The sequence below is a fragment of the Elaeis guineensis genome, chromosome 15, assembly GCF_000442705.2.
Source record: "Elaeis guineensis isolate ETL-2024a chromosome 15, EG11, whole genome shotgun sequence".
Classification (NCBI taxonomy): domain Eukaryota; kingdom Viridiplantae; phylum Streptophyta; class Magnoliopsida; order Arecales; family Arecaceae; genus Elaeis; species Elaeis guineensis.
Genome location: NC_026007.2, coordinates 73,678,695 through 73,703,889, shown reverse-complemented (window position 1 = coordinate 73,703,889; position 25,195 = coordinate 73,678,695). Strand labels below are relative to the sequence as shown.

At 37.5% G+C, this 25,195-nt stretch overlaps 1 protein-coding gene across 6 annotated transcripts; it reads left to right on the top strand.

Moving 5' to 3' along the window:
• Positions 1 to 336: 336 nt before the first annotated feature.
• On the top strand, positions 337 to 23,050 carry LOC105058744 (phosphatidylinositol 3-kinase, root isoform). 6 transcript variants are annotated; one of them, XM_073249555.1, is made up of 19 exons: positions 339 to 567; positions 2,067 to 2,163; positions 2,324 to 2,420; positions 3,637 to 3,795; positions 3,952 to 4,161; positions 5,486 to 5,664; positions 9,095 to 9,242; positions 11,743 to 11,838; positions 12,722 to 12,857; positions 15,019 to 15,140; positions 17,212 to 17,406; positions 17,563 to 17,733; positions 18,287 to 18,424; positions 19,024 to 19,178; positions 20,878 to 21,021; positions 22,084 to 22,231; positions 22,322 to 22,514; positions 22,591 to 22,635; positions 22,813 to 23,050. In XM_073249555.1, exons 1-17 carry the CDS (start codon positions 459 to 461, stop codon positions 22,457 to 22,459), a joined length of 2,442 nt encoding a protein of 813 aa, XP_073105656.1. In that variant the 5' UTR covers positions 339 to 458; the 3' UTR covers positions 22,460 to 22,514; positions 22,591 to 22,635; positions 22,813 to 23,050. The 6 variants fall into 6 exon arrangements, with proteins under 6 accessions (XP_073105658.1, XP_073105660.1, XP_073105656.1 ...); XM_073249556.1 differs by lacking the exon at positions 22,591 to 22,635; XM_073249554.1 differs by having other exon boundaries at positions 22,322 to 22,635.
• Positions 23,051 to 25,195: the final 2,145 nt, after the last annotated feature.

Here is a 25,195-nt window from a genome sequence, read left to right as displayed (position 1 = left end):
AACTAGTTTAGACTCGGTTTATACTGCACTTTCTTTTTAAAGAAAACTCATACGTTGTTTTCATGAAAATTTTTGTATAAAATTTTTTATCAATATTAAGATTATTATTAAAAATAATAAGATTATTAAAAATCTACATGTGCGTTGCACGGGATGGTTATTTAGTCCTTTACTATAAATAAACTTCTGTGAAATATTTCATTCCTAGTAGGTTTTATGTGAGAACTACTCTTGTTAATTAAGTTTGGAGTAATGGGGAGTTAGGCACTTTTATATCACTTCTTATAAATATTAGTATTACGGAAAGGTGCGCATGTGCAACTCACGTGATAATTATTTGACCTCAAGGGCTCGCGAAGGCTTTGCGCCTTAGAGGTCATCGTCTCCATTCTTCCCTGTCAAGCTCTCTCTTCTCTCTCCGTAGCTCCGACCGTTCGTTAAACCCCAATGCGATCGCGATGACAGGAAACGAGTTCCGATTCTTTCTTTCTTGCGATATAAATCTCCCCGTGACCTTCCGAATTGAGAGATTGGAAGGGAACCTGCCGCAATCTCCAGCTTCATCCGGTAATTTTGCATCGATTCGTTCGACCTCTTTTCGTCTCCTCTTTCTCTCTCCCACCTGGAATTAAGGTTATTGTAATATCTTGCTCATAACGTTTCTTTTTCTCAATAATTAGGGTTTATGGGGGTTGTTACGTGTGTGCGTGTCTTAGGTTTTGATTCTAGTTCACTTGTTATAGATTATTCTCAGGATCCTTCGGCGTTTTTGGGTCTGCCTAGGATGAACGGGATTTTGTTTAGCTGCTAAGTTGAAATCTTTTGTTTGATTCACTGGAGTTTCACGTGTCTTTGATGTACTGAAATTTTTATCAAGTCGTCGTTAATGTCTTTATTCTTTTTACGATGAGCAGGAGCTGATTTTATTGCCAAGTTGAAATCTTAATTTGCTGCAGTTAGTGTAATTTGTGCCTCTTTGATGTGCTGTAGTTCTTACTCGCTCGTTACAGTTATGCTTCGTGGAATTCTTTTTAGATCTTTGATGTTGCTAGGATGAATGTAGCAGGGTTCGCTTAACCGATAACGGCAGTTGGACTGGCCGGCAACTCGTTCCGTATGGTACTGGCATGAACCATGGCAGACCGCAGCATACCAGAACGAGGGAGAGGGAGAGGGGGACGAGGAAGAGGAAGAGGGAGAGGGAGGGAGAGAGGGGGGTGGGGGGAACTCACCTTGCTGGGCCTCGTTATCGTCATCAGACATGGGTAGGATGCCATCGGATCCAGAGGAGGAGGGCTTTGAGGGATAGAGGCCTTCGGAGGAGGCAAGAGAGTGAAAGAGGGGGCTTCGAGCTCCAGATCTGGTGATGAGGATTTTGAGTGAACCTTGAGAAAGAGAGAGGACACAGCTGGAGAGAGAGGCCGGAGGAGGAGACTTTCCGAGGCCTCAAACACTTCAGGAGAGCTGGAGGGGAGAGATAAGGTCGTAGGGGATGTAGGGCTTATGTCTCAGTTTGATGGGCTGAACCATGTCAGTAATCCACTCGTCTAGTTCAATACACCTCGGTAGACCCTGGAGTGCATTTTTGTTTGATTGCTAGGTTGTAAACTTTTGTTTGATTTGCCGTGGTTCACTTTGTTTGTGCCACTCTATTGCATTGTAATTCTTAATCACTTGTTGCAATGATGGATAAGAGAACCCTTCAGATGTCTTTAATCTTGTGACTATGACTGAGATTTCATTTCACTGCCAAGTTCTAATCTTTTTGTTTGATTTACAATAATTCCCATGATCGGTAACTCTTTCATGCACTTTAAGTAGAATATCAAGTTGAGATGGTCTTCTAAGTGTTAGTATTTTGTCGGTCAACATTCTCTGACTTGAATGGTTGGATAGTTTAGGAAAATAATCATATATAAGAGATGCAGTAGCAATAGAGTCCATGGCTCCATGCAACAGTTCTACATGGATTATATATATCAGTAGAGTGACAGAATCTAAATCTCAGATTTAATGAATCTGGTTTTCTTAGTGTAAAAGTTTTCTTGCTTTCTAATGGTTCACAGAACTTGACACATCAACTGAGAACAGAAACGCGGAGCTATATGTTGAATGTGCCCTCTACATTGATGGGGCTCCCTTTGGCCTGTCGACCAAAACAAGGTTTTCCCACTCATCATGACATTTGAGCAAGGCTTCTTTGGATATGTTATTTTATCATGACAGTCACTGGGACTTCATGTAGGAGAATTGCTATTCTCTGACTTTCTTGAGGTCTTAAAGATTCATATGATCCAGCACTTCTTCGTTGTACTCTTGCCAGGCTGGAATCTTCGGGATACCCATATTGCTGGAATGAGCTTATAACATTGAGTACCAAGTATCGAGACTTAACTTCTCAGGCACAACTTGCATTCACTGTGAGTTATTGGGATCATCTTTGGATGTTTCTATTATTTCTTTAGAAATGGGAAGTTTTCAGATTTTAATGCTGCAGCTTGTTGTTTAGTTGTGAGAAACCAATTAATCTTTTGAAGGATCTATGTAACTATAACCTAAATTTGGTTCGTCTACAAAAAATTTATCATGCAGAACTTCTGCCTGTAAATTTTAGTGCTGAAAACTGATGAACATTTTCATAGTCTGGTCCAGCAACCAGAGACTATTCATGTTGTTCCCCCTTTTTTATATGTTAATTCTCTAAAATATGTACGGTGAATTTATGATATCTATTCTAATGCAGACCTTTTATGAACAAAGAACTTTTCTATTTGTTGGAACAACATTTGCAGTATACCCATTTTTATACTTGATTAAAGCAGTTCCTATTATCTTTACTAGAAGATATGTCATGTAAGACTCCTGCCCATAAATCTTGATGCTGTAAACTGATAAAACACTTTCTATTTCAGGTCATTTGACTATTAATTCTTGATATTACTTCATCTGCTTACATGCTTTGTTGTGTTTGGGCTTGACAATTTAATAATCAGATCTGTTAATTTATACTAAAGATTAATGGAGGTTTCATCAGAACAAAAAAAATTTGTTGTTTGTGGGAACAACATTTGCTATAAGAATTGCCTTTTTAGCATTGTTTACTTTTTTTCAGCTGATGTGAGTTAAAATATGTAATGTATTTGAAAAGTTCTACAAGGGTAAACTTAGGATTCATGCCTTGACTTCATGCCTCGATGCCTTCGGGGTTCTTCATCCTCATATTGAATAGTGGAGCATGTTGGTATTGGAATAATATTAATAATTAACACTAACGTTGAGGGGCTAGCAACATGTAAGATGCATCAAAGCATGCTTTGGGTTGGATGACAGTTACAGATACAAACTTTATGATCCTGTGAGAAAAAATCCTTGTCAACAGCTCAGCAACTGTTGCTGCTAAAACATCTCTGTAATCCTTTGGGTTGTTCTGCCATCAACCTTGACTTCTAAAACATTACTATTTTGCTTCTTTTAAATTTTAAAGAGGCTGTGCTTAATCAAAATAAAAAAAGAAGTTATTTCCCCCTTGATGTAGACTATGACTGCATTCTTTTGCTAAAAGAGTTCACTGTTATAATTGGTGAAATATAGCTTCATTTGCATATCTGTTTATATATTTTTCTTTGGGCATTGTAGGTGTGGGATGTCTCATGTGGTAATAATGATGGTTTAGTTGGTGGAGCGACTGTTTTTCTTTTTAATAGCAAAAAGCAACTAAAAGCAGGAAGGAAAAAGCTTCGACTTTGGCCTGGAAAAGAAGCAGATGGAACAATCCCAAGTACTACACCTGGAAAGGTTTATGAGAGGCTTTCGTATGAATCCCTTGATTCATTTAATCATGACAGTCAATGGCTAATTCCAAATTGTGACTTTCTTTCCTTATTGGTCTATTTATTTTGCAATAATCAGTTCGAGAATTGAATATGTTTGTAAATGTGTTAAAATCGATAGGTTCCTAAGTGTGAGCAAGGGGAGATAGAGCGTCTAGAGAGGCTTGTAAACAAGTACGAGAGGGGGCAGATACAGCATATTGATTGGCTGGACCGTCTCACATTTAAGGCTGTGGAGAAAATTAAGGAAAGAGAAAGCAGTAGACGCGACAATTCACACATCAGCCTGGTAGTCGACTTCTGTAGTTTCGAGCACAGAGTTGTTTTTCAGGTTACTTTTACCTCTATCAAGAACTCTATGTGAGTTGCATCTGCCATTTGAAATTTCATCAAAAAATAATTAATTCCTTTCATATATTTTAAGAGATCAGCTACTGACTCTTCACTAAAGGTTTAATGTAGACTTTTTTGGTTGAGAATAGTTGTCTAGAGTATTATATGCTTCCAAGGTCGAGAATGGTCTTCATTTGACCAGACCAAATAAGTTTCATTTTCAGCAGTTTTAGTTGTTTTGCTCTAGTTTTGATGATTTCAGTTGAAGAAGCTATTAAGAAGTTCAAAAAAATGTCAGCTAAAATAAAAAAAAAAAGAAAAAAAATGACAAAAAATAAACTGAGTCAAAATGGATTGACCTTAGTTCGAAATACATTTGTTCAGAACCTCTACATATATTATTTTTGTAGTTTTGCTTAGAAAATTAAACATATAATGTTCAAAAACTTGTATTTAGAGTTTACTAAATATTTAGCATGAAGAATCTATATACATTAAATTTGGCTTCAATTTTCAGTTTAGAATGAAACAGACATGGTTGAATTGAGATCGGCCATGGGTGTGCCAAGACTAGTTGAAGCATTATATAAGGAAAAATTGATACCATCAAACAATTCAAACTTAAACTCTTTACCTATTATTGGTTGATATAAATTCTTTATGTTTCCAATGCAACATGAATACATAATTAACTTCTGCATGACAATATCTTGCATTCTGTTTGATGCTTTGATGCATGTTGATGAGCGGTGAGGAGATAAGCAAGAAATGGGAAATTGAGAATGGTTGATAGATCTTTTCTGTTGATTTCTGCCCACGAGTTCCAAGGAAGAGCTGACACTTGCTGAATTGAATATTTTAAAAGAAACTGAGAAATGATCAGTTTACACCTAAGTTGGTTCTTGGTTGCAAAGAATACTTGCTTACCTAAATGAAGTTGATATATTTAGCACTATTATTCACGTGTACATATTTCTTCTAAGATTTAATGCAATACTTCCATTGGATAATTGGTGCTTAAATTATTGACTATGCAGTTAGAAAGACTTTTCTAGTTTAAACAACCCCATTGTAACTGCTTTCTCCTACATATCAGTTGCGGCTTCATCAGATTGTGGTGACATCTAATGACTAGTGAATATTTTGAATCATTCATTCTTCTCTATTATGGTTAAGCCTTTGATTATTTCATGTTGACTCCATCTTTGAGAAAGATATTACTGTCCCTAGTTAAAGCTGCTAAGTTGATGTATGAATACAACTTCAATCTTACTGCTAACATTTGGATGTAGTTAGCGATATCTTTTGTGTTTGATATGCAGGAGTCTGGAGCAAATTTTTATGCACCATCTCCTGTATCATCAACAAATGAGCTTGTTACTGTATGGGATCCTGAAGTCGGTAGAACAAATCCTTCAGAACACAAGCAACTAAAACTTGCGAGGAGCTTGGCTCGTGGGATAATCGATAGGGATCTAAAACCAAGTTCTAATGAAAGGAAGTGAGTTCCAAGTGCAATCTTTCCTTTTGTTGCATCTTGCAGTATCCATATATCTATACTAGCTCCATGTTATTTATCTAATTTCCAAGGCAGATGTGTGTTTTTTCTTTTCTATCCTTCTCTTGTATATTGTGGTACCTTACTGGTACAACACGAACCGGTAAAGTAGTATACCGTACCAATGTGCTGTACAGCTACTGGTGCCGGCACAACAAAAGTGAGATGCATACAGTTAGGTACTTAGGGGTGTAACGATACTGTTAGGTACAGTGTTACTGGTTGCCGTGTTATGTAAATCCTTTCTTCCCATTTTTCCTGACATTAATGTTAAGTTCAAAATGCAGCAAACCTGAATCTTAAAATTTAGTAGAGGTATTTTTTTTTAAAAAAAATGCAATAAGGGCATTTATGTTGATTAAGTGTACAATCCGTGTCATTTGGAGGATGAAACCTCAGATCATTTCTAACAATATGATTTATCAGTAAATTAGGATCACAATTTCTTAGGACAGCTAGGTTATCCCATAGTTATTGGGCTTATCTTAGTTGCATACTTTTTTCCGCTCTAGTTTTAAGGCAAAAATTGCTTGGAGAACTGAATATTGTAAAAGAATATGAGCAACTCGGAAAGTGAATAAATAATAATTAAAAAATGCTTGGATATTTGTGGAACTTGGGAAGAGAGCAATTTTCAAGAAAAGATTTCCGGGTTAGGGAGGATATCATGGAGCTTGTTTGGTGATGTTTTGTATCTTTTTTCTCTCAATTTGTGTTCACCCTCTTGTTGACATTATTATATTGCTCATGCTTTTTTTAAATAATTAGTAGAAGTTATTTAAAAGTAGGTAAATAACAAATAACTAAGTTGTTTGGGTCTTCAAGGTACGTGGAGATACAAATTTCCAAAAATGTTTCTGGATTAGGGAGGATATGATATAATATTTTTATGATGATGAATCATAGGCATATACATGGACATATACATGCACATATTAATCTCTCCCTCGTCTTGTGGGCATTCACCTTCTTCTTGATGTGATGGGCTGAAATCTTGTACCTGGGATATCACATATACTTTAGAACCTTCCTAAAATCTTGAATTTGCACCTGTTCCTAAGTGCATCCTTACAAAAGTGTTTCTAAAATATCCACTTTTTTGAACCTACGCTAAAAGCATCCGCTCCCTCTTTGACTCTCGATTGTAGAACTTGGCAACTAAGGATTACACCTCATGCTTCTTTAAGTGAAGGAATTATGGGCTTCTATTTTAGTTAATTCTTTTTGGAGGCTCAAAAGTTTGTTCAAGATGGCAAAATATATATAGTCAATTAACAAGGCAAACTTGGTTCTATGATGCAAATTTGTCATGGGGACAAAATTCCATTATATAATTGCTGAAAATCCATATATTTTAAGATGATGAATTGAAATGATGCTTTGGAGGCACCATAATCATTTTCCTATTGTCTGTGTTTATGGTAAGAGTTAATTGCATGATATGTGGATATACATGTGCATGAACATGCATGTTATGCTTGCATGATTAATTCTTTGGTGGAGTTATCATTTTTTCATTGTAGATGCACATTAAGCATTTGTGCCTTCATTACCTTTTAGATCTTTTCTTGGCTCATGCCCTATCACTTTGCAAAAGTTCTATATTATGGGCACCAGTCTGGGTGCACATCACTGGCTATAAAGTTCTCTGTACCATTGTTTGTCGAATTGTCCCAAATCGGATGGTTCAGACCATATCGAACTGTATTGGCAGGATACCGGTCTGATTCCGACGTGAAAAATGGCACAACGTCCATCTCGGAGGGAGGGGGAAGAAAGAGAGGAAGAGAAAGGAGGGAGAGAAAGAGAGGGCCTCCTGTGGCTGCTGGAGGCCATCTGAGCTCTTGCCGAGCTCGATAAGGATGGAGGGAGGGAAGAAGAGAGAGGGGGAGATCTTACTAGATCATCAGAGGCCTTCGGATGCGTGGTGACGCCAATGCGAGCTCTCTGACGGCTGACGAGCCAACATCGAGGGAGCTGAGGGCGGCCAAGGTCAAAGGAGGGCCTCCGCCCTCCAATTCGAAATAGGGTTCGCCCTTGTTTTGATTTTTTTTTAATTTTTAACGTGCGAAGTCGGTAATGCAATTGTTGACTTCACTTTTTTTTTTTTAATAATTTCGGTTGAAGTCTGCAACTTACCGACTTCAATCGAAATTATTAAAAAAATATTTGAAATATGGGTGAACCCCTGTTTCGAATTGGAAGAGGGTGAAGGCCCTCTTTCAACCTCGGCCGCCCTTATCTCCCTCGGCATTGACTCGCTGATGTCGGAGAGCTCACGGTGGCATTGCCGCCCATCCAGGGGCTTCCAAGGGCCTCTGGTGATTTGGTAAGATTTCTCCCTTTCTCTTCTTCCCTCCCTCTGCCCATATTGAGCTTGGCTTGAGCTTGGATGGCGTCTGGCGGTCGTCGGAGGCCCTCTCTTCCTCTCCTTCTCCTCCCCTCTCTCCTTCTCCCTCTCTTCCTCTCCTTCTCCCCCTTCTCTCTCTTCCTCTCCTTCTCCCCCTTCTCTCTCTTCCTCTCTTTCTTCTCCCTCTCCCCTTCTCTACCCTATCTGTTTAGCCCGGCATAGATCGGTACGGACTCGTACTATCGGCCGGCCAGCATGGATCGGTATGGACCCATACCACTGGCCGGCCGGCATCGGGCCCGGTTCTGGTTCAGCGGTCCTTGCTCTTTATCAAGGTTTGCTATATTGGTCCATACTATCCAACATACAGCATACCATACTAGGGACGGACAAAGACTCGGCATGCCCCTCGTACCAAGGTTCTATACGTAGATAGGCAGAGTATCGACACTTTGTGTAGGATGTAATAACTGGGCACTGGTACGAGTGCATGCAAATTTGCATTGCGCACAATATAAATAATAGTCCATATTGTCCATTGTCTTCAATCACATTTGTTGCTTTCTAACTATGCTACAGCACAGAACATTTATTTTGTTATTTAAACACCATATATATTTTAAACACTTGGGTTATAGGTAAGAAGTTCCAAAATTCATATGATTAATTAGGCTTCCTTTTTTTTTTGCTTGCAAACGGGAAATCATACAGCTCTAGTGTGTATACATCTCACAAAATCAGAAAACAAAATATCGCAAAAATATACAGGCACCACTGCCGCATCTGACCTTCCAACATGACTTAGATGGTGGAGGATGGTTTGACCGTTGAGTCAAATAACCCGCCATGCATTTTCCATGATGATATGATGTTAGTAGTCAACAACTATGCTAGAGGAAATAGGAACGTTGCATCCATCCCCCATGCATATTGAGGTATATGTAGGGATGCATAGCCTTATTTATGTGCTTAGCTAATTTAATGTCTTCACACTGATTCTTTAGTTAAAATTTATAATTTCAGGTCAATACAAAGAATCCTCAAGTACCCTCCAACACGCACACTGAGCGGTGACGAGAGGCAATTATTATGGAAATTTCGTTTCTCTTTGATGTCAGAGAAGAGGGCCCTCACTAAGTTTCTCCGTTGTGTTGAATGGACTGATGTTCAGGTTGGTATTGTTATAAGAAGTCTTTTTCTCTCCTCCCTTCTCCTCCTCGTCCTCCTCCGTATCTGTCTCAGTAATATTTCTCTGGTATTGATCAAAACAGAAAGAAAATGATTGGACAATGCAGTATCCAGTCAAAAGTATCTATTTTAGTGACCAATAATCTTGCCACATGTGATAATTTTCTTTATCTCGTTTTCCCAATCTTGTTAAAAATCCTACTATGTCTTTGTTATCCTTGAGTAGTTTTATGTTATCAAAAGCTTTATCCCTTGCCATTCTGGACCCCCTGCCCCCATACACACCCAAACCCCCCCCCCCCAACCCCCAACCCCAAAAAAACCCAGGGCCCCCCTCCTCCGTGTGTGTTAAACTCATTCAGAAATGTTAATTTTTTCTTGAAGAATTGCTTCCTTCTCCTCCTCTTTCATCAATATAGTTCCTTTTCCTTCTTCTTCTCCATCAGTAGTGTTGTTCCTTTTTCTTTCCTTTCTTGCCATTGTCTGATTTTGACAGTGTCCTGTTTTGATACTTGATTTTGTTATGTGGTCCACTAATCAAATAAGTTAATTCATTGGAAAGATTAATTGTGAGTGGTGCTTGCAAGAAGCCTGCTCATGTATATGCACATGATCTTTTTAGTAATTCTACCTTGATATTATCATCTTGAAGCCAGTCATTTTGGTTAAGTGATGAAATACAGTTAAATCTCATTTTCTCCTAATATTTGGAAGATGGTTAGTTTGTACTCGTCTTCGTAATATTACTCTGGTATCTATCAAAGACAAAAAGAAAATGATTGGACAATATAGTATTAAGTCAAGATACTACTTATGGCAGACCAATTATCTTGCCGCATCTGATTATTTCCTTTATCTGGTTTTGCCATTCTTGTTAAGTATTATACTATGTAAAAGTTGTCCTAAAGTAGTTTATGTCATCAAAAGCTTTATCCTTTTCTAAAACCCCTGTGTGTCTCTCTGTTAAACTCATACAGAAATGTTAAATTTTTGGGGCAGGATTGTTAATTGTCCTTGGTATTTGATTAGAAAAAAAAAATTATGTACATCAGGAAACTTGTAGGTGCAATGGTGTGCTTCTCATTTTTGTTAAAAAAAATAATGTGAATGAAAGAGGCAAAAATGGAAAAAGTTGCTTATACATTTTGGAGCAGTAGTTACCAACTATCTTGCTTCAAAGTGCATGTTTTTTTATAAGAAAGTTGTAATCTTATGTCTTGGCCGTGACAGACATGTCAAGCTCACACTTTTATTAGTGTATACATAAATGTTGAGGTGGTGTGGCATTTGCTGTCAAGTTTGTCCAAAACTTTAATTTAAAGATCCAGGGTACTAAGGTTGCCATTCATCAAAATATATAGTGGGATTGACTGCAACATAAAGGCTTCACTTGTAATTGAATCTTTTGCATCTCTAATTATTGTTACTTGCTAAAATCCACCATTTGGTTCCATGTCGTTTAATATCCAACTTTTGGTTGCAACCACCATTTTTTGTCCAAACGCGACATTTATGACCAAGATGACCATAAGTCAAACTATAGTTATTGGACGTGTGAGACTAGCTACTTCAAAGTAATGAGCATTATTTTTTTTGTCTAATTTATATTATTATTAGATTACATAGTATAAACGGTAGCTTTATAATATTACAACATGATTAACATAATATTTTATGATATTAAATAATATTATTACATATAAAACATCTGTATACAGAATTGGTATATTGTGTTAAATATCTTCAATACATAGATAATATCATAGTGTTAGTGAAATATATATAACATTAGTATTATATTATATTATTACATTATACCATTAAATATATCATATTATTATTCTTGAGATGAACAAAATCGTTTATAATTGTGAACAAGATAAATACTGTAATATTATTTAACACATAATTCGTATAATACTATATGACCATATAAATCATTATTTATGGAATATTATAATAATGCTATGTTCTTATATTACATTTTATTTCAGATATAGCATTATACATTATAATATATTTTAAATATATAATCTAATAGTAATGCTGTAATAGTGTGTTATATTATATTATTTTATATTATAATTATAGTCACAAGTAACTTCATCTACATAAACATTTCCAGTTGCAGGTTACCAAATAGGCCATCAGATTTGCCTTAGTTTTGTTACTTTCCTGTTAATATGCTTTTGAGTTAACATTGACAACTTCTGTAAGCCTTATAATTTGACACATTCCCTTTGTCTTATCCACTGGTCTTTCTAATACCTTTTATGTCATCCTTTTGGAATTTATGAAACTTTCCATGTTCCATGGGCAACAGAGTCCTGTTTGGTATTTTAGGATAAGATTTGATAGTCCTTTTCAGAGGCTGGAAATTTGTTTGCTTGCAGACGAAATCTCCATTACTTTCTTTATATTTGTAATATATGTATTCCTGCAATATTCTTTGCTAGTTTGGTTCATGCTAGAATTTTATACAGGAAGCAAAACAAGCAATTGATTTGATGGGGAGGTGGGAAACCATTGATGTGGCTGATGCATTGGAACTTTTGTCTCCGGTTTTCGAGAGTGAAGAAGTGAGTATAAGAATATATTTTTTATATACTGCACGTGCTTGTGTGTTTTTTATGTGAATGGCATATGCTACATTTGTAATGGCATCATATAAGCTAATATGAAGAAATCAGTAACCTTAAATAGCATGGTACAATGGTAAAGATGATATTTAAACTTTGTTAAGTTAATGCCCTTGCAGGTTATATTATTTTTATCAGACATGGACTAGGGGCTGGCTGATTTTCAACCAGTAAACTGGCTTCCTTGCCAGCCTGGTTACAGCGGTTTAAAACCTGCTCTAAGCCAATAAAATTGGCCTATTGTTCTCTGAACTGACATCCCAGACAAGTTTCAGTGAATCTCCAATAGATTCTGTAACACAAATTCCATTCTTATTGACTATTGTTAGAGGATAAATATTACAAACTATGACCATAAGTTTACAATTTAACATGATCTGATATTCTAGTGATTACCAATTTGTTCATGTCGAAAGTTGTATGGTCAACAGTCAAAATTCTTGACTTGCTCTTGGAGGAGTGGTACGTATCTTCATTTGACCTATTAATTTTTAATATGGGCTTGTTCATCTTGTTCATCCACCAATCTTCTTTTTTTTTTTTTTTTAATTTTTTACCTATACTCGACTTGGCTATGTGAATTCTTGTTTGCCATCCTTTTGGATAAACAAGTCTGGAGATTTTTTTTTTTCCACGGATAGAGGTGTCATAATAATTGAAAAAAACATTTGTATCGGTACCCTGCTAATTCCTATTCCTGAAAGGCAAATAATAACTTAGCAATTCATCATAATGTATCATGTATTCCATTTGCAGAGACAAAATTTTTGGTCTAACAATCATCATTTTATAATTATCTCCTGTTACAATTTGCTCCAAACAGGTTCGTGCATATGCTGTAAGCGTTCTCGAAAGGGCTGATGATGAAGAGCTTCAGTGCTATTTACTTCAGTTGGTGCAAGCTCTTCGGTTTGAAAGATCTGATAAATCTCGCTTGTCACTTTTTCTTGTTCAACGATGTACATGGTTCTCCCTATTGAAAACAATTAAATAGCTTCCACTTAATGCTAAGACTAATTTCCTGTTTCAATATGATATGAGCATATTTACCTTACCATCATTAATGACGTGATCTTATTGCTGCAAATGAATATTCAACTAAGGTAAGGTCTACGATGAGTTCCTGTTCATATTTTGCCATTAGGGCCTGCTAACTGGATGGATGGGTTTGGGTTGGACATAACTGGGTTCAGGTCTAAAGTCATTTGACATGGCTGTTCATTAAGTGAGTCGAGCTCAGGTTTTAGGGGCTGGATACACTTTACCCAATTTGACCTGTTTAGTAATTGTGTGGGGTTGACACAATTATGACCCGAGCCTGGCAATGAGCCATTGTTAATCCATTTAACTTTGTGTACATAAATCTGTTAAAGTTACTGCTTATGATATATTATGTGGAGCAGTAAGATAATTATGTGAAATTAATATATTATATTGGTATGTAGACTAACTGGGTCAGTATGGGGTTAATTATGTTAACCTGGGTTTAAATGCGTTTTCTCTTACTCGGCCTGACCCAACCAGTCTACTAAAGGGTTAAACAAGTTGGCTCAGATTACTAGTTTAATAAACAGTCTCAGGTTCAGGTTTGGATTTTGACCTATAATTAAGCTGGTCAGATTCAGGTTGGCAATTTTCTTAGAGTACCTATACCTTAACCTGACATGAAGCTAATCAAATTTGACCCATTGCCACTTCTAATTTTCATTATTTGGTCATCTCATGTCAAGGTATATTGCTATGTCAAGGATTATCTATTTTCTACTATGTGATGACATTTTGCCTATTATCATGTTTGAGAATATTGATGATTATTATATGTGAATGCACCCATTCTTTTATTTCTAAAAAAATAGGGTTTTATAAATGCAAGCAGCAACTGATGGCATTATTTTGTGGGAACCAACATTTGCTGTTGGTATTTATTCAAGGCCAAGTATGTTAAAACAAAGTGTCTTTACAAATCACTTTCGGAGGTTTGATTGAAGCTTTCTTCCTACTTCTCGACAGAAGGATGTCTCTCTGCCACTCTATGGAGCCAATCCTCAATTCAGCATGTATTCAAGACTCCTTGCCATTGTTGTCATTCGTTCACATTGCTTCAATCATAACCATCTAAAACAGTTTCATCTCCTTAAATTTTCCGTTGATCCAAGACTTGAAAATACATGTTAACTCTATTCCTTGTGGCTTCATCACATGCCGAACTCAGTATTCATACTTTCTTTGCAATTGTAGTGTGTTCACAGGCCTTTTCAACAGGGTTTTGGCTTGATCTGACCTTGGTATACTCACTAGAAGATGCATGTGGCTTTTTATATGAAAACATGCATTCTCTCTTTTATTTGTACTCTTTCCAAGAATCAAACTTAGGTAATCTTGAGGATTGTTTCATATCCACATGAGGTCTAATCTTGTAACTTTGGAAGGTAGTTTTCTCAACTTGCCATCTGGTCTTCTACATTTATTGGAAGGTCCCATGTATTGTCCAGGGTTGCCTTTGGCATGAGGTTCACACCCAGTTAAATAGGATTCTAAAGATGTCAGTCACAAAGTATTCTTGAACTTTGATGGATTATTCTTTAATCCACAAAGAGTGCTCCATATCAATTGGATAGCTTGTTGATCAAGTTAATTTTGAAGAAATTTTGGTAGTTTCTGCATTCAGACTACTTTTATTGTTTTGGCATTGGTGGGACTTTTGACTTTCTTTTGTTTCTAATGCTTGTGCTTGGTCCATTTTAGTGTACCATCCATTTTTCCAGAAATGCTACCTCCTCCCTTTTAGTGGCAAATTTTATTATCAACATAGGTTTCAAATTCCTCCCTGGAAGCCAAGTTGTTGATTTTGCTCGAATATCATCAGGTTCCAATTTTCTTGTTTCTTACACTTATTTTGTTGGTGGAAAAACATGTTTGCACATCGACAATTTTATTGTTTTGTGTTTAGCATTTTTTTTATGTATAAATTTTGATTTTAATATGAATAACACTTGGGCTAAGAAGCAGCTTGATATTCGTGAGCTAATTCAATTTCTTTCCATTTTTGTGAATGTAAAGACTGTGGACAGAGAAATTTACATCAGTTTGCCCTGATTGATCTCTTTTCAAATTTTGCAGCGTTATCAAATATTGAGATCGCTAGCTTCCTTCGCTGGTATGTAGCAGTGGAGCTTCATGATCCTACATATGCAAAGCGTTTTTATTGCACCTATGACATGCTAGAAGATAGTATGGTGAAAGTATGTCCTTGTTTACTTAAATGTCTTTTCTAAGTTAATTGTTTACCACTATGCTGAATTTGAATTGATGTGACGTTGATATGCATGGGCATTGTTGTGTCCTTAATGTATATTGATTCTCTTAGCTTGGATAAATTATTTAGTGTTCAGGTTAGTACTGATGATGCAATTGATTCATAACAATTACTTGATTTTCTTGCAGTTGCTTTCACAAAAGTTATTTAATTGCAATTTGTTCCATCAGCTACAGCCAAGGTCCACAATATCGGAACCAGCACCCATGCCGGTAGGCTGGTAGATAGTACGGTAAGGTACCATGCTATGCTGCTCTAGCACATACCGACAATGAAAAAACGGCCAGGGAGAGGGAGGGGGGGGAAGAGAGAGAGAGAGAGAGGGAGGGTGAGAGAGGGCTTCTCTTTGCCTCTCTCTACCGCCACCCGCTCCCTCTCCATCTCTCTTTTTCTCTCCCTCCTTCTCTCTGTTCCTCTCTCTCTTTCTCTTTCTCATTCTCCACCTCTCTTGCTGGTTTCTTGAACTGAGGAGTAAAACCATGCCAGTCCGCCTCCGGTATAGCTCCATACGCCCCGAATTGGATGGTTCGAGACGGTAACGCTAACCTTGGCTACAACTTTGGTGAATTGTCTTGAGAATATTTTTGTAGTCTTGGATTTATGACTTGCAGGATGTGGACCATAATCATCCTATCAATGCAGGTAATGAAGTTCCTGTCAAAATTATCATGCATTAGGTTGACATGATGGTTTGCTAAGCTGGACCAAACTGTCTGCTTCACCCCATACCGAGCCAAATCAGTGTGATGCCGGATCGGTTCGGCCCTATTTTTCGAAACCACTCCCGAACCACCTGTACTGAGCCATACCATCCCCATACCATATCAAACTGAAGCGTACCAACATATACTGAGATAAAAATTGAAAAAAAAAAAAAAAGAGTTGATCTGTTGAATCCGACCAAACCGCTCAGTTCACCCCATACCAAGCTGAACCAGTACCGATTTTGCGGTCCTTGGGTGATGCAATGTAGTTCCTGCTACGTTTAAGGGGAAGGTGTAGCATTTGATCCCTGTGGACCTTAGTTCACTATAATTTGTTCTGACTATTACATTTGGGACATTAGTCATATAGCTCAATGAAATGCTTCCAGTCCTTGTCTCCAAATTCAGCTGGAGGTATTTGTGGAGAGGTTAGAAAAAGACATGAGAGAATCCCTGTTCAACAAACACAAATGCACTTTTGTTCAAGTACTACAAGAAATATGCTTAAGGCACGAAGCTTATTTTAATTGCGACAAGTTAGGTATTGATGGATGGGGAGCTTGATCTTGTGGGGTGATGGTAGTCCTAGTTTGCCATCATTTTATTAGACTTTTCTTCTTGAATGTCCTTTATAGTTAATATATTGAATTTCCAAACATATGATGTTTTGGTTACCTGATTCCATTTATGTATCCATAAATTACATTAACGTTGCTTATAAATGAGCATTGGCTTTCTTGTAGTGCATGGTGCTCAGTAGTCTAAACTCTAAAGTCTAAACCATCAGGGCGAGAGTACATGGAACTATGTCCATCTATAGTTTGATTACATAACAAGTGCATAAGTTGGAATATCATGCCAGTGTATCTACAATATCCACCACCTTAAGCAGGTTTCAAATAACGGTATGTATAGCCTATCTTTCAGTATTCAACATGGTGAAACTGAGGTGAGAGCAAGAAACGTACTCTGGAGTGTTTTAAGACTGTCAAGGTGAAATTTGATGATTGAGAGTAGGATATTCTTTTGCTAATTTGGTAACAGCCATGTTCATACCTCTCTTTCTGAGTTATCTTGTTGGTTTACAATGTTGGAAATAGTCTTGATGGTTATACTCCCCTAGGAGAGGTTAATAGTCATATAGCAGTTTCTGTCTAAATCTTTCATATATTTCCTGTCAAGAGTGATGCAGTTTGACCACAACTATGGTCAGTTTTTCTAGAAAAAAATTTCTGCTTGAACTTTCAATTCTTGAATCTGAAACTTACTTTTTATGATTTTTCTCCTGGTCAGATGGAGGCTGCTGCCAATGGAGATGAAGATGGGTTTAAGTTGTGGCAAAGTTTAGTGTGCCAGACAGAGTTGACAGCTCAGTTGTGTTCTATTATGAGAGATGTAAGAAATGTGCGTGGTGGAACACAAAAGAAAATTGAAAAATTAAGGCAACTTCTTTCTGGACTTCTTAGTGAGCTTACCTACTTTGAAGAGGTACCTGTTTTGTCTCATATCTATCATCAGCATTGTCCCAAGTTGGTGGCTATATCACTGGCCCTTTTATCATAATTAATTTGTATCTTCTACTAAGTTGTCTATGTTCTCTTTTTCTTTGATTGGAATGTTTTCTGTTTATTGCTAATATCTCAGCCAATTCGATCACCTCTAGCACCTCGTGTACTCATAATTGGGATTGTGCCATCAGAGTCATCGATCTTTAAAAGTGCATTGCATCCTCTTCGTCTAACATGTCGAACAGCAAGTGGTGGGACTTGTAAATTGATCTTTAAGAAGGGAGATGACCTGCGACAGGATCAGTTGGTATGTGCTGAAATATTATTATTACAAAATTGTCAACCTGAAGTTGTTGCTTTTCAGATTTATATGTATTTTGATTACTCTAACTATCATGCTGCTCTTGTTTGATCTATATATCCATGAGAATTGAGGCTGTCAGATGTACTCCGCATGGTGCTAGAGTTTATTTTAGTTACAACTTGTACACGAAACTTGTTTTATTGCTTCAATGATATCTGGCTGGAGAGTATCCAGTCTATGATGTAGGAATTTTATATGGTCAATTTGATGTGCCAGGATCTCATTACCAATAGCAATTTATTGATAGGCATACTAAATTGGTACCGTAATAAACACCTTGCATTGTTATATGGTCTTTGTAAGCACTGTACATTCTAAATGGTATGAATTCATAAGCTGTTAACTTTGTGGCTGAACAATGCTGCTCCTTATTTCCTTCACTTTTCCCATGCATTAGTTGCATAATTAACACATTCATATCCATGACAAATTGGTTCTGCTGTGGGAGAAATCATTATTTAGTTTGTGAGATACTGATTAAGCTCTGTTTCTGTAGGTGATTCAAATGGTTACTCTTATGGATCGGTTGCTTAAACTGGAGAATCTTGACTTGCATTTAACTCCATATAGAGTGCTTGCTACTGGGCAAGATGAAGGGATGATGGAATTTATTCCTTCCAGCTCTCTAGCACAGGTAAACTGTGAAATCCTTGTTGGATGGTAGCTGATTGCCACGGCTAACAACTTGTTATTTACATGGTCTTGGAAAATTCTCTGGCTAACAGCTCCACATTATAAGTAACAATTTTGAGCCTATGCTCTTTGATTTTTTGCATGAAAACTTGTCAGTTGTGCAGACAAAATGTAAGACTGTGCCAGCTGTACCTTGTTTTGTCACCTGGGTATCATGGGTTAGAAGCACAGAACAGCCTTTCTGCTTCCTGGATATGGCTGCCTAAATCTGACCCTCACCAGACCCTGCAGTGGCAGGAGCCTCGTGCACTGGGATGCCCCCTCCGTTCTTCCCCCCTTTCAGATGCACCTTTTTAGCAATATTTGTTATAGCCTAATACCCTGTTTAGGATACTTAGAAACTAGCTGTACAAGACAGCAGTCTGGTAGGCTTATACAATTTGATTAGCAGATTGGTAAGATAATTTTCATATAGCTTCATGTTTAACTTTATTATGTGCCTTTTTCCAAAACAAAGTGTTTTTTAACTTTTATTAAAATGATTATCCTGCTGCATCTGTGATGTTACTCCTGTCACTGACCGGTAAATTATTGTTTCAGATCCTATCAGAGCACCGTAGTATTGTGAACTATCTGCAGAAGTTCCATCCTGATGAAGATGGACCATTTGGTATTACTGCTCAATGTCTTGAAACATTTATAAAGAGCTGTGCTGGTTACTCTGTTATCACATACATATTGGGAATAGGAGACAGGTAGGGCTTCTATTTTTTATCAGTAGTGTTCCATGTTCTAGTTAACATTCATTTTCCATTAATCATACTGAGAGTAATTTACCACTTATAATGAAGGACTTGCAACTTTTTATGTAATATGTGGTAATAGAAAAGGCATGACAGAATGTGCACCTCCACGCACTACAACAGCACTATTTTTTTTCTTGTAGTTTGTGAATTTTGAATGCAAAAAGGTGCCTACTTATAATAACCTAGGCATAGATATCAACTACCTGGGGTTTCTCTTTGTGAATCCTTCCTTTCCAAAGACTTCCCTTCCAAAGACTTCCTTAAGGGGCTACACTTGTTGACTTGTTGTCAATGCGAACTTCCCCAATTCTTCCTGAAGTACCATTTAAGTGATGCTATGTATTCCCAATATTTTCTCAACCTTTCTATGGAAATACAAAATTTCCTCCTTATTGGAGCCCTTTTAGATTTTGTTGCACATTCCTGTACCATCCTAGTTGGTTCTTCACCAATTCATCATTTATCATTTTACCACACATGTTCCTTAATATTTTCATTTTTTTCATATTTAGACCTTTTTAATAACATGGTAAAATATGAACTGTAACATTGTATAGGTGTTGCACAAAAGATCCCATGACTCCCAAAAACATATCTTGTTTCACCTAATACCCCAAGAGCACCTCTGCACTTTCTAATGCCAGCTCTAAGCTGGTTAGATATGCCTGAATGTGCAAACCTTTCCTCCATAATTTTTAAATTAGGATGTATTCTTGTCTTATCATCAATCTGTGTTATGTAATTGGTGTATGAGATGTGGCATGGAACGTTCTCCCAAATATCATGAGTTACTTGTGACTAGTTCAAAGAGAGACAGGCTTGGTACCAACACTGGGTGTAGGTGTATTTTAAATGCAAATCCACTTGTCTTTCTGCCATCACAACTATTTCTAACACACAGCAAAATTGGATACATGGCCTTGCTACAGTATCATATGCTTTTCTAAGTTAATTGAAGACTGGCTTATGAGATGCGGCATGGTACCTTCTCTCAAATATCAGAAATTAGTAATGACGAGGTCAAAGAGAGGCAGGCTTAGTACCGACCCTCGGTGTAGGTGCATTTTAAATGCAAATTCATTTTTCTTACATCACAACTATTTCTAACGCAGCAAAATTGAATACTGGCCTCGCTGCAGTATCATATGCTTCTCCAAGTTAATTGAAAAAATACATATATTCTTCTAATTTATGCAAAGTCCCATCATTTGATGGAGCAAAGAAAAGCTCAGTTCAGAATTTTATTTTTTTTCTCTCTTTTTTTTTGACATAAAGTCAAATGTTTCTTGGTAATCAATGTCCAGTCTTGTCATCACTTCATACTTTATATTTGGCTTTTATTTTGCTCCAAAAATAGGTATGGCTTTTGTAATGGATACCTGCAACCATTCGACATCTTTACATCAAAGATCTCTTAGTTAAGCTTGTTGATCGCATTAACTCAGTTTCTCATGATATATGAGCTTCTAGTTGAGATCCTTATTTCTCACTGTATCCTTTTTTCAGCTTGGATCACTTTGAATCAATTTGTTATCCTCATGCTGCTCGTGCTATCTATCTTCATAGATGTGTTACTGTACATTAGGCAATTTTGCATGTCTTAAATTTCTGGAAGATATTGAAGTGAATTATTAATCTTGGTTTGCAGACATCTGGATAACCTCCTTCTTAGAGATGATGGTCGCCTATTCCATGTTGATTTTGGCTTCATCTTGGGTCGTGATCCCAAGCCATTTCCTCCTCCCATGAAACTTTGCAAAGAAATGGTTGAGGCCATGGGTGGAGCAGAAAGGTATATTATTTACTATATGACTTTCATGATAATTATGATGCACATTTAGAGCTTCCACATTCAAGATATGCTTCTTTCAACTTTTTTTATCATTTTTTGTCCAGTTTGGCAGGCTTCATTAATATAATTGGCAAGTTGGATCCATCCTGTTAATATTATATTCGCTTTATGTAACACCCGAGAGTTCTGTACCATATTTAGAGAGTGCTCTATGGGTTATAATGACCAGCACCTGTCAGCATAAGAGGAAGGCGTAACCAGAAAAGTTGTAAATAAGTACATATCCTGACTGATAGGAGTGATGTTAGTTAGCAACTTGGCATTCATGCTTTAATTGAATATATTGTCTCATGATTGTTGATTTGTCGAAACATGAGAATGCTGAACTATCATAAGTGGTAGATGTAAAGGTGGATAAAAGAGATCTTCATTGGGAAAGAGCTGAAACCTGGACTAGATCCATTTTCTTGATTAGAGGGAGTGGTGAGCTCAGTGATATTGGAATATGGCATGTAACGAAGAGATATTCAAAAGATGGAGATCAACAGCTATATTGATCAACAAAACCGGAGCAGAAAACAATTAATAATTTGCACTAACTCAAGTGTGTTGTTGAGGACAGCAGGTTCTTCAGCATGCTGATGAGCTGGATTTAGATAACTCTTTGTATATGGTAGTGAGGGAGTAGGGTACCCTATTTCCGAAACCTAATATTTTGTCATTTTTGTTGCAAATCATCGGATTTTTTGCAAAATGATATTGAAAATTCAGTAAGACTCCTTGGGGTTCTTTGCTCCTCAAGCTGTGTTGCTGAGAATCTATTGCAAGATTCTTTCATATCCATCGGCAATGTTTCAGGTTATAATCATTTCATATGATTATATGATGTGGACGTGCTAGTGTGGAATGAAGAGCCTAGCATGCTTGCTGAAGTACATAGAGCATGTGATTTGAGTTCAATTTTTTTTATTGGGATCGAGGCCATGCCTAAACTTTTTTTTTCCTTGAAATTTATGATACAAGTTGACCGCATCATAATTCAGTCTGATGTTTCCACTGCAGTCAGTATTATACCAGGTTTAAATCTTATTGTTGTGAAGCATACAACATTCTGCGGAAGTCCAGCAACCTTATACTGAATCTCTTTCATTTAATGGCTGGTTCTAACATACCTGATATAGCTTCTGACCCTGAAAAGGGCATTCTCAAGGTATTCCTCCTATTTATTTTCCCATTCAAGATAGTGGAACAGTTAATGCTATTGATTGATCAGGTGACAATGAAACTCGTATGTGACTAGCTTCAAGAGAAATTCCGGTTGGATTTGGACGACGAGGATTCCATACATTTCTTCCAGGATCTCATCAATGAGAGTGTTAGTGCATTGTTTCCTCAAATGGTTGAGACCATTCATCGATGGGCCCAGTATTGGCGTTGATTTTGGTACTCCCAATGGGTGGACTAATAACTTTTATGGATAATCCACAAGCAAAGTAAGTTCAATTAAATTGATTCTGTGCCTTTATCCAGTTCCTGTTCTTTCCTTTTTTTTCCTTCTTTTTTATGTAGGGATGGGGGAACCCATCAACCAGTTCATCTGATTGACTTGTGTAGGTAAGTTCTCTTGTTCGTGCAAACAAGTCTTCAAATATTATAGTTTTGCAATGTTTTATATTAATCCGGATCGTGCTAGGTCATTTAGTAGTATGCTAGCCTCTGTTATTTTGGATATATTTCTATTACTGTTTCAAGGCATTTCTCATAACTTGGACTTTTCATTTGTTTTATCAGATCCGGAGTCTCATGGAGCTTTTAGTCAACTTTTGTTCAGATCTGTATATATTGTACATGTTTTCTAGAGTTGGTAGGTAGCAAGGGTGCATTCTGTCAATGGTTATATGCTAGTTCTAATCCAATGGTTTTTGATCCTAAAGATGTTTTGACGCTCATGCCATTTATCTTTTCATCGCATTGTTATATTCTTGAAAGGAAGGGGTGCAGTTCTAATCCAATGGTTTTTGATCCTAAAGATGTTTTGACGCTCATGCCATTTATCTTTTCATCGCATTGTTATATTCTTGAAAGGAAGGGGTGTGCACCCGCCCTGTAATTGTCGTAGCCATATACTTGGACATACGCCACACCGAATTCGAGCCTAGAACTTTGGTTGCCAAGGGATGGGATCATTTGAGCGAGGCTTTGGTTCTGGTTTTGGTTATTCCTGAGCCTATTTGACCCAATGCTATTTGTGGGGTGGAACCGAGATCATTCTGATGGAGATGGGGAAATTCCTGTGGCTATATAATTTGTTGAGCGGACTCTCAAGATTTCCATGTAAATCTCACTTCACACGTTTGTATATGTTATATGTTATGTACTATATCTATTACAAGAGAAAATTGAAAAAAAAAAATGGCTTTTGGCACTTCTCTCTCTCTCTCTCACACGCACGCACACACTCTCTCTTCGTGGTTTCCATATTGTCACAGCCGAACATGTAAGACCTTCTCTGTATCACCTAATTTTCAGTTCCAATCATTCTATTTGATGTCCATGCCGGTTGCTATAGTTATGAATACCCTTTTTTTTTTTTTTTTTCTTGTTACTAATTTTATGAGTACTGTTACTATGAATAAAATTGACTTGAGTACTAGAGGTGGCCAGCCTTAGTGGAGTGGTTATAGGGTGAAATGGGTGATGTGTCCTGAACAACACTTCTATGACGACTCTAGCTTTGGAGTTGAATCAGTTTCGTCATTGGAGGTAATCGCTTGCATCGATATACATATATGTATGTATGCGCGCGCGCGCCAAGTATATCTTTGACCACTAATAATATACATATATGTGTCTATATATATATATATTCCAGATAGAGTGCATTGGTATATCTTTGACCACTAATGATGTTGCAATGGATGCTGTGTTGCCAGGACATGTTGATATTATTGATATGGAGAACATTCGAGTCCCCTTGTAGCCGCTCCTGCATGCCGCCTGCATCGTGCGTCCTCTGCTTGCCATCAGGACCATGGCCCCAACATCCCCCCTCACCAACTCAAACCTCCACTCTAGCCCTCGTGGCCTCAAAACTAATCCCATCTCCGCCTCCATCTTCACTCTCTCCAACCTCATCTGCATCCTCCTCAAGCATCCATCAATCCTCTCCAACCTCGTCTGCATCTTCATCAAGCACCCATCAACAGAGCTGCCCCATCTCACCCATGACCTCCTCCTAGAGAACGCCACTCTTGATTATCATGTCGGCGATGCTGCCATCACTGATGATGGAGGTGGTGGTTGGGCTTCTCAATACCCTCAACCTCCCCTCCCTCAGCCCATGGTCGAGGGGATCCCTTAGCGCCTCCTCTTCGACTCCTCTTATCCCTCCAGCGAAAGAGCTCCATCACCTCCTAATGGCTCTTCTATTATGGTACTGGAGGCAGGCTCAACCTCTTTGACCCTGGTGGCTGGAACTTTTGTCGTGAGCTCCTCCGCCATGGTGAGCTCGTTGGGATCTTCTCTCACTCCCGCCCTGCCATTTCCTCTCGTACTTGTCATAGCCTCTCCTTGTCCCTAACTGCTCCAAAGAAATGGCTAGGGGTTCGCTCGAGAGAGGATATTTGGATGTCGACAGAGTGCTCCATCATGTTCTTAATTTATTTTATTTTTTTATGGGCTAAGATGGAAGGTCCTCTCTATGAGGTAGGCTTCTACAGACTCGGTGTATAGCTGAGCTAGTAGATTAAGCATAAACAATCATTTCTCCAGTGACATTGGAGATACTAGCAAACAATAATTTCTTCATCAGCATTGAAGTTACCAACGATGGTTTTGATTCAATGGCAACCAGATCCTGAGCTGGTAGCCATGCCAACGCCCGAGGAGATGGTGAGAGTCATTGGATAGAGGATGAGGTGAGCTAAGGGAGATGCAAAGTACGCCGCACGTTATTCATTATTTTTTGACAGAAGGTACCGATTTTTAATATTCAAGCTTAAATTTGCCCATCCAAAAAAAAAAAATATTTGAGACTGACTTGATTTGAATATCAAGTGAACCTAAGCTCAAATTCAAACTCAAATTTAATCTTTGATCATATTTAAAAAATATGATGAAAATAAAATATAATATAATTTCATATTTGAAATATTAAATCAATAATATCATAATA